The 10,544-nt window shown below is 47.6% G+C and overlaps 1 protein-coding gene across 1 annotated transcript; it reads left to right on the top strand.

Moving 5' to 3' along the window:
- Positions 1-9,213, top strand: LOC117146764 (polyhomeotic-proximal chromatin protein). The gene is made up of 5 exons (XM_033313265.1): positions 1-863; positions 3,774-5,521; positions 5,583-6,027; positions 6,087-7,867; positions 7,931-9,213. The coding sequence occupies exons 1-5, from the start codon at positions 829-831 to the stop codon at positions 8,680-8,682; spliced, it is 4,761 nt and encodes a 1,586-aa protein (XP_033169156.1). The 5' UTR covers positions 1-828; the 3' UTR covers positions 8,683-9,213.
- Positions 9,214-10,544: the final 1,331 nt, after the last annotated feature.

The following is a 10,544-nucleotide window of genomic DNA, read 5'->3' as shown; positions in this document are numbered from 1 at the left end:
AGTTTGAAACTTAACTTGGCGGCGTGTGGTTCTTGCGCTCTGCTCTGTCTGCGTTCGTGTTGGTGTGGTATTGTATGTGTCGCATACCGCATCGCATGTGTATTGAACGGAAAAAAAAACCCGCCGACGCGACACACTCACTGGATACCCTGCAAATTTGTTAAATTTTTTTCAAAAAGAGCTAACGGTGCTGTTGATTAGCTAGTGCAGATGTGCAGACAAAAAAAGTGATGCCGCGCCACAGTGGAACTCCTTGCTGGCGAACCGTCGCTAGCGACGTAGGCAGTGCAGTTAAAATAAGTGCTTAGTGTTGTGGCTTATTTTTATGTAAGATCGCGTGCACAGGTGCTTAGTCGTTACACTGAGAAAAAGAAAAGTGCCTGCAGCCAGCGGGGAGAAGTTGAAGTGGAGTGACTGTGAGTGGAGGTTGTACTAATTACTACTGCCCGTGCACGAAACACTCATTTACAAGCAAGCACACACACACACACACACACAGACACGAGACACTGGGACTTTTGTCGTATTTTCGTATTCGTTTTTGTGTACTTTTGTTGTCTTGCGTTCCACGTTACATACATATATGTTTGGTGTTGCCTGTTGTATGTTTATATTTATTGCCTTCACATATGTGCGTGTTTGTTAATGTACAATATAATACGGCAATAGCAAAAAGAGAAGAAACTGAGGACTAAAAAGAAAGCGCCATGCCGACTATAACAACAACAACCACGAGTGTCTCCGCCGCCGCCGAAAACAAAAACAAAACGCCTAAGCCGACGCATGCATACCTTTAATTTATTATAAATATTGTTTTTATTTTGAATAATGGATCGTCGTGCATTAAAGTTTATGCAAAAAAGGTATTTTTTGTTTAGTTTCGTTTTATTTTTATCACTGCTTTTGTATTGCCTGCATTTGTGCTTTTTGTTTATAATTCTGTGTTTAATCTGCTCTTGAGCATTGGATATTGATTCTATATCTGTTCGTATTCGGATAATGACACGTTAATCATAATGCTCGTAAAAATGCAGCGAGTGGATATTCTGTGCTCTCTGTCATCATAAAATACGCTCGACTGGCGGGCCACGAAAAGAAAATAAATTCATGAAACCCAAAACGAGTTTCCCCTCCGTCGCCCTCTCCGCCCATTCCTCATCCAACCGACACACGCCCCCCGCTGTGCGGTGTTGTTGCATTTTCAACAACGAATTTCGCAATGCATGCCCGTGTCTGCATTTGTGTGTGCGCGTCGGCTGGTGGTGGTTGATTTCCCCGTCTCTCCGTGCAACCCTCTCTCACTCACGCAACACAGCAACATAAAGAAAACAAAAGTTCTATATCGAAAGGTATCAGTTTTTGTTGTTGCTGCGGCAACCCTGCTTTTCTCACATTTTACTTCATTCTGCCGAAATAAACAATTCAGGGTTGTCAGCTGTAACGAATCTGAGAAATCTGTGTTACGGTTTAACGAAGATTCAATTTTATTAAATATTTTCATATATCGTACAGAGTTATGCTAAATCACTGAATGCTTATTTTTACCTACGAACTTAAATTGTACGTGGCAAGAAAATTGTTTAGAGGACGCAGCGAACACATATAGTTGTTATCAGACAAGAAACAAACTTACATTATTCTAAATTCGTTTAAAGCACAACATTTTTTGTAAATAAATAGAATAAAATAGTTGACAACTCTGTTTACACCTACGCTACACCGCACTCGCTCTGAGCTTGTGTGAGTGTGTACGGGCTGGCCATAGCCTCATCTCGTTCACTCACATTTGTTTCATCTTCTTCGATTGCAGAACTCGTTTGTGTATCAATCAATAGGCTGTCAAGGCCCCTCTCCTCGCTTGCTCCCGCGCATTTTGCACGCCCGAATCCACTGGAGGTGATGTTTGATTTGAGCGCGACCTTTCCCCCGCACCCCTCGCGGCGTGTCTGTGTATGTGTTTGCTGCCCCGCATTTTGATCATTCCTTTCCCACCGCTACTGCTTTCCCCCCGGTTGCAAGCAGGCTGTTGTACGGGGGTTCTCACATACTCGAGCTCGAATGTATGTACCCTACTCCATGGCGACATGGAAACCAGTCTTTTTTTCTCTCAAGAGGTTTTTCGCAGCGTGCGGCCGTGAGCTTAACTTACACACACTTGCACACGCGCACCCACCACCCTTTGGCGAGTAATCCACCCCTCTGGACCACCCACCCCATATTCCCTTTCTTTTACGGGGTAGCAGCGACATGAGGGTTGCCAAAATGCTTTTACCGGCTTTTATAACCCATTTCGCTCCTTTTTCTGTCTTTTTTGCACTCATGCTTTTTATGCTCTTTCTGTTTATGGGCCTTGCGGGCTTTTTGGGCGATGGAAAGGGGTGGGGATCAGGATCTCTGGACTGCCGGGCATCACAGTCGCGGTCAATGCAATAGGACCTTGAAACTACGCTTCTCCAGTTAGATCTTATTCAATAAATTAGTTGAACTATATCAGGGAACTGATTCAGGAAGTTATATAAGTTTATTATTTCTAGAAAAACCTCCTTACCATGTCGAGTATTCCAGCCATTCACGCTTGCCCACTAATCCTATTAGCTTGAGCGCAACTGTATGAAACACTAACCATCTCGTGTTGCTCCCAACTGTCAGCATTTTTAGCATTTCGATGGAAAGGTCCTTGAACTTCGCCTGCAATTCGCATCGGCTTTATTGCCCTTTTACAATAATATCGAACGGTGCCAGCTGCGTGGCTAAATTAGTTTTCCGGGCTGTTGTTGTCGAACGTGGAACGTGGAAAACGAGTGCGACTACCAGGCTGCTCATGGAAATTCGAAAACCCATAGATAAAGATCGATGTGAAATGCGAAGGCTGTCAGGCAGCTCCTTTCTTTTCTTTCGTTGAATGCGAAAGTCCGTTTAGTAGTTTGCCAAATGTTCATTGTCGCTGAAAAGGGGCGGGTTCGGAAAAAGGTCCACAAAAAGGAACGAATATTTCGGGATAGGGATTGGGATCGGCATCGTCATTGGGATCGGGATCGGGGTCCCTACCTAAAAGTAAACCAGGGTACACAATTCTTAATTAGAAATCGAAAAGACATGGTACATATCTTCAGGCTTGACCTTGTGATTAAACGAGTGGGAACTATAGTTTTGATATTATCCCGAGCTTAAGGTGATCGTTACGATGGTGTGGACGCTGAAAACTCATTACCTCAGAGTCATATTTACTTTTCCCGCGTTTGTTTCTGCCACTCTCGAACGTCATCTTTTATGTTTACATTGTAAATATGATTATTTAATAAGAGCCTTTCTGTTTGCTAGTTCCCGCATTTGTCTCACACTTTTTCGAATGACTAAAACCAGATTTTTGTATTTGCCAAGTAGTCAGATTTGCTTAAACAAAAAAAAAACAAAAAACGCATATTACTTTGTTACGTTAGTTTTCCATGATCATTAAATTTAATTTTTGAATGTTTAATTTAAGGGCCTTTTCCATGAAGATTAGAAAGATGAAACCTTATTTTTGGGTCAAATCCCATTCTCAGCTGGGAGAGCTTGTTTTGCATGAGCGGGGAGGGGAGCAGAGGGCGGCACGGGGATACTGACAACGTGTTTGCATTGCCTTGCTATTGTTTGTCGCTAGGACAAGAGAAGGCCATTAGGAACACTGTTTTTCCAGTTTGTTTGCGTGTGGTGTGGTCCAAAATGACATTGCTCTTTTTTTGCTGAGCAAATGTTTACTGATCGCCAAACTTCTCTTTTTCGATCCCCAGAGCGGACACAGAAAGCGATACGACCACACCCGTGAGCGCCACAGCATCCCAGGGGATTCCAGCATCAGCGATTCTAGCAGGAAGCACTCTTCCCCTGAAGGACAACTCGAACATACGCGAGAAGCCGCTCCACCATAACTACAACCACAATAACAACAACAGCTCCCAGCACACACACTCGCACCAGCAGCAGCAACAACAGCAGGTGGGCGGAAAGCAGCTCGAGCGGCCACTGAAGTGCCTGGAAACGCTCGCCCAGAAGGCGGGAATCACCTTCGACGAGAAATACGATGTGGCCAGCCCCCCGCATCCCGGCATTGCCCAGCAGCAGGCGACTTCAGGAACAGGCCCAGCAACGGGATCAGGCTCAGTCACCCCCACAAGCCATCGGCACGGAACTCCGCCCACGGGCCGCAGGCAAACCCACACCCCAAGCACTCCGAACAGGCCCAGTGCTCCCAGCACACCCAACACTAACTGCAACTCAATTGCCCGCCACACCAGCCTCACGCTGGAGAAGGCGCAGAATCCCGGCCAGCAGGTGGCCGCCACCACCACGGTGCCACTGCAGATATCCCCTGAGCAGCTGCAACAGTTCTATGCGAGCAATCCCTACGCCATTCAGGTGAAGCAAGAGTTTCCCACGCACACGACCAGTGGCAGTGGAACTGAGCTAAAGCATGCAACCAACATTATGGATGTTCAGCAGCAGTTGCAGTTGCAGCAGCAGCTTTCGGAAGCCAGCGGTGGAGGAGCAGCCTCGGCCGGAGCCGGAGGAGCAGCTAGTCCGGCCAACTCGCAGCAAAGCCAGCAACAGCAGCACTCCACAGCCATCAGCACCATGTCGCCGATGCAACTTGCAGCGGCCACTGGAGGAGTTGGTGGGGATTGGACGCAGGGAAGGACGGTGCAGCTGATGCAACCCTCCACCAGTTTCCTGTATCCCCAAATGATTGTGTCGGGCAATCTGTTGCATCCAGGAGGCCTCGGTCAACAGCCGATCCAGGTGATCACCGCCGGCAAGCCGTTCCAGGGCAACGGCCCCCAGATGCTTACCACCACTACTCAAAATGCCAAGCAAATGATCGGCGGCCAAGCGGGATTCGCTGGCGGAAATTACGCCACCTGCATTCCCACGAATCACAACCAATCGCCTCAAACGGTGCTCTTCTCACCGATGAACGTCATTTCGCCACAGCAGCAGCAGAACCTGCTGCAATCAATGGCCGCCGCAGCTCAGCAACAGCAACTCACCCAACAGCAGCAACAGTTTAACCAGCAGCAACAACAGCAGCTTACTCAGCAGCAACAGCAGTTGACAGCTGCTCTGGCCAAGGTGGGAGTGGATGCGCAGGGCAAGCTGGCCCAGAAAGTGGTTCAGAAGGTGACTACCACCAGTAGCGCGGTCCAGGCGGCGACGGGTCCTGGATCCGCTGGGTCCACACAGACCCAGCAGGTGCAGCAGGTTCAGCAACAGCAGCAGCAGACCACCCAAACCACTCAGCAGTGCGTGCAGGTTTCACAGTCGACTTTGCCAGTCGGTGTGGGTGGACAGTCTGTTCAGACTGCCCAACTTCTAAACGCTGGCCAAGCGCAACAAATGCAGATTCCCTGGTTCTTACAGAATGCTGCAGGACTGCAACCGTTTGGGCCAAACCAGATCATCCTACGAAACCAGCCAGACGGAACCCAAGGCATGTTCATTCAACAGCAACCGGCGACACAGACTCTGCAGACCCAGCAAAACCGTAAGAATATTGTCATGTATATTGCATCGGATAGGTACTAAAGTCAACTATCTTCCTACAGAGATTATTCAGTGCAACGTGACACAGACGCCCACTAAGGCACGCACTCAACTGGATGCACTTGCTCCCAAGCAGCAGCAGCAGCAGGTTGGCACTACCAATCAGACGCAGCAGCAACAACTAGCGGTGGCTACTGCCCAGTTGCAGCAACAGCAGCACCAACTCACTGCAGCAGCTCTGCAGCGGCCAGGAGCCCCGATCATGCCCCACAATGGAACTCAAGTGCGTCCGGCCAGTTCCGTATCCACACAGACTGCCCAGAACCAGAGCCTGCTGAAGGCCAAAATGCGCAACAAGCAGCAGCCGGTGCGCCCCGCTTTAGCCACATTGAAAACTGAAATCGGTCAAGTCGCAGGACAAAATAAGGTTGTAGGCCACCTGACCACCGTGCAGCAGCAGCAACAGGCGACGAATCTCCAGCAGGTGGTCAATGCGGCGGGCAACAAGTGAGTATTGTCTGTTTATGATCTGCCTTGTCGCAGTACTTATTTTTGCATTTTTCCAGAATGGTTGTGATGAGCACAACGGGCACTCCGATCACCCTGCAGAATGGACAGACCCTTCATGCAGCCACTGCGGCAGGAGTCGACAAGCAGCAACAGCAGCTACAACTGATTCAGAAACAGCAAATCCTGCAGCAACAAATGTTGCAACAGCAGATTGCTGCCATTCAAATGCAGCAGCAAGCGGCTGTTCAGGCCCAGCAACAACAGCAGCAACAGGTCTCCCAGCAGCAGCAGGTGAACGCCCAGCAACAGCAAGCGGTGGCGCAACAACAACAGGCAGTCGCGCAGGCTCAGCAACAGCAGAGAGAGCAACAGCAGCAAGTTGCCCAAGCCCAGGCGCAGCATCAACAGGCTCTCGCGAATGCCACTCAGCAAATCCTTCAGGTGGCGCCAAACCAATTCATCACGTCCCACCAGCAACAGCAGCAGCAGCAACTTCACAACCAACTGATACAGCAGCAGCTACAGCAACAGGCGCAGGCACAAGTTCAAGCCCAAGTTCAGGCTCAAGCGCAACAGCAACAACAGCAGCGAGAGCAGCAGCAGAACATTATCCAGCAGATTGTGGTGCAACAGTCGGCTGGAGTGACTTCTCAACAGCAGCAGCAGCAGCAACAGCACCAACAATCCGGGCAACTACAGTTAAGCAGCGTGCCGTTCTCAGTTTCTTCGTCAACGACGCCAGCCGGAATAGCAACGTCTAGTGCTCTGCAGGCAGCCCTCTCCGCCTCTGGCGCCATCTTTCAGACAGCTAAGCCGGGTACTTGCAGTTCCTCCTCTCCCACAAGCAGTGTGGTGACAATTACTAACCAGAGCAGCACTCCTTTGGTTACCAGCAGTACGGTAACTAATCTGCAGCAGGCTCAGTCGCAATCTGCTCAGGTCCACCAACATCAGCAGCTAATCAGCGCCACAATTGCTGGAGGGACTCAACAACAGCCACAGGGACCGCCATTACTTACACCCACCACAAATCCAATTTTGGCCATGACCTCGATGATGAACGCTACAGTGGGTCACCTTTCTACTGCTCCGCCTGTAACTGTTTCTGTTACCAGCACCGCTGTCACTTCGTCGCCGGGTCAGCTGGTCCTTTTAAGCACGGCTAGTAGCGGTGGAGGAGGTAGCATACCTGCCACGCCCACCAAGGAGACACCTTCGAAAGGTCCCACCGCAACCCTGGTGCCCATTGGTTCGCCCAAGACTCCTGTAACAGCAAAGGACACCTGCACTACCCCCAAATCATCTACTCCTGCCACTGTCAGTGCATCCGTAGAGGCCAGTAGTTCCACAGGCGAAGCCCTGTCCAATGGAGATGCCTCAGATAGGTCTTCCACGCCGTCAAAGGGCGCTACCACTCCCACCAGCAAGCAAAGCAATGCAGTGCAGCCACCGAGTAGCACCACTCCCAGCAGTGTCAGTGGAAAAGAAGAGCCGAAGCTGGCAACCTCCGGCAGTTTAACGTCCGCAACATCAACTTCAACCACGACGACGATCACCAACGGGATTGGAGTAGCCAGAACGACAGCCAGCACCATGGCTGTCTCAACCGCTAGCACAACCACTACCAGTTCTGGCACCTTTACCACAAGTTGCACCAGCACAACAACAACCACCACGTCGGGCATCAGTAATGGATCGAAGGATCTCCCCAAGGCGATGATTAAACCGAACGTCTTAACTCACGTCATCGATGGCTTCATCATCCAGGAGGCTAACGAGCCATTTCCCGTCACTAGACAGCGATATGCAGACAAAGACGTCAGCGATGAGCCGCCAAGTGAGTATAAACTTTGGGTACCAATGCTTATTCGAAATCTTAATGTGTCATTCCTTCGCGCAGAGAAAAAGGCAACCATGCAGGAGGACATCAAGCTAAGTGGAATAGCATCAGCTCCAGGCTCGGACATGGTTGCTTGCGAGCAGTGTGGAAAGATGGAGCACAAAGCAAAGCTGAAACGGAAGCGCTACTGTTCGCCAGGATGCTCGAGGCAGGCAAAGAACTGCATCGGTGGAGTTGGATCAGGAGAGACCAACGGCCTGGAGACAGGCGGTATAGTTGGGGTGGATGCCATGGCATTGGTGGACAGACTGGATGAAGCCATGGCTGAGGAAAAGATGCAGACGGAGGCCACCCCAAAGCTTTCAGAGTCATTTCCTATTTTGGGAGCCTCAACAGAAGTACCTCCAATGTCACTGCCAGTCCAAGCGGCGATTTCGGCTTCCTCGCCTCTTGCAATGCCCCTAGGATCGCCATTGTCAGTTGCACTTCCAACTCTTGCACCACTTTCTGTAGTCACTCCTGGCGCGACGCCCAAGTCTTCGGAAGTAAATGGAACGGATCGTCCGCCAATCAGCAGCTGGAGTGTGGATGATGTCAGCAACTTCATTCGAGAACTGCCTGGTTGTCAGGACTACGTGGACGACTTTATACAGCAGGAGATCGACGGCCAAGCGCTTCTGCTGCTCAAGGAGAAGCATTTGGTGAACGCTATGGGCATGAAGCTGGGTCCAGCTCTTAAAATTGTGGCCAAGGTGGAGTCCATTAAGGAGGTCCCGCCACCTGGCGAGGCCAAGGATCCAGGAGCGCAGTAGGGCAGCTAGAGCGCGAAAAGCCGCAAAAGATGATCTCCTAACCGAGCAGTGGACCTGGTTCAACCAAGTCTGTCGTGCCGGGTGATTCTGATTCAATCGGGCAGGCGAAAAGGACGCGAATCCATTTGCAAAATATTATTAGCACCAGGCCATCAGGTCTTAAACCCATTGCTTTGTACATACTCCCAAGTTCACTCATAAGCGTATTCATTTAGAAATTAAACTAACAGTCAAAAAACGAATGGAATTACTTAAACTAAGGAAAAGCTATGAATTAATTGAGTTGCCAGCCAAGTAAATCAATAAAGTACATTTTATAAGTAAGCATAAGTTTTTAGTCTAAGTAGCATATTAATAACTCCCAACGTCATGGATAGTTTGTACAAGTATTTTAATCTTAGGAATCAAATGTAGCACTATGATTGTTCTTACAACTAAGAATTTTAAGCCTATGGATAATAATTGATATCTAAATGTGAATTTGAACTTTTTACTACATAATTTTTAAATGCCTAGACTTAAGTTTTTTTTTTTCAAGATTTTTTTTTTGCTATTGCTGAAGAAATTAAAATGGCACTGAATAGTGTTTAATAAATGTGAAAAAGAATTTTCTGAGTTTTTTTAAATCACTCGACAAATTACACAAATTGTTGTGATTAGTTTACTTCGGTTCGATCATTTGATCAAATATAGGTGGGAAAAGTGTTTAAAATGCATACTTAGCTTTATCAAATGTAAGATGGAAATACTTCTGACTTACAATGACTAAGAAACAACAAAGTATGGCAGTGCAAATTATATATATAGGAAGATGGACAGACAGCATCTACCGAAGACTTAAATTAAATCATTCTTAAATCATCATTAAATCAGCTCAGCAGAAGAATTGACTAAATTTCACTGTGCGCAAATAATTATACGTACAAATGTGAGCTTCGTTCAACGCAAAACTGTTATACTACATTTTCACCACCGGGCTAAGCCACGCCTACGGGCACGATAATGTCGCAGAGAGAGAGAGATTGCGATAGATTGAGCGACGTATAGCTGTCCCTGTTTTTCAGCGGGCACTCCCTTAGCCAAAAACAAGAATCGAGTCCATTTTTCCCGTCGGCATTTTGTAATTGGCTGAGCAGCGACGCTGGCAGAGCGGCGACTTCGCGCTTAGATCGGTGGACTCACCTATGAATAGTCGTTGTTGTTGTCGACGTCGTCGTGGCTATAGGCAAATCAAAATGGAGAACGTTAATTCCGCTCTACACATGTATGTATGTGAGTATTTACAAGCATTACTTACAATTTATCTCGCTCTTTGACTGGTATATCTATGAAATAGGTTAATAAGATTATATTTTCCACCGCATAATTGTATAATCATTAGTAGAGTTACGTCATTCGTACCACAGGTATGAATCGCAACAATCTATTGCAGTCCCAGACTGTTTAACTTTAATAAATGACCTCAATGTAGCACTAAGAATATAATTACCACACATATCTGTACAAACATTGTCTCGACAATCTTGTACCATATCATGCCACATAAATAATGGCCATCAGAGCAAAAAAACCATATTTAGCACTCTATCTGAATGGAGTATTTACAACAATTGCTAATCGAGTGCAATCCAACTAGTTTCATCTTCGTTCTGACTTGCTCCTTCGCAAACCCTATTATAGTGTTTAGGGGTCATGCTCGGTAACGATGCATCTCATAATCCAGAAATGGATTCTGAAATTGGGGCGCTGAGATCATGGTTGTATTTTATTTTGCCTCTTAACAAACAACTATATTAAAGGATTTGATTTTAGATAGGAACTACTACTTAGTTGAAAGAAAGAACCATTAAGTGTATAGCAAG

This window comes from Drosophila mauritiana, chromosome X (genome assembly GCF_004382145.1).
Source record: "Drosophila mauritiana strain mau12 chromosome X, ASM438214v1, whole genome shotgun sequence".
Taxonomy (NCBI): Eukaryota; Metazoa; Arthropoda; class Insecta; order Diptera; family Drosophilidae; genus Drosophila; species Drosophila mauritiana.
The sequence above is the reverse complement of the archived record's forward strand: the minus strand, read 5'-3'. Positions and strand labels throughout refer to the sequence as shown.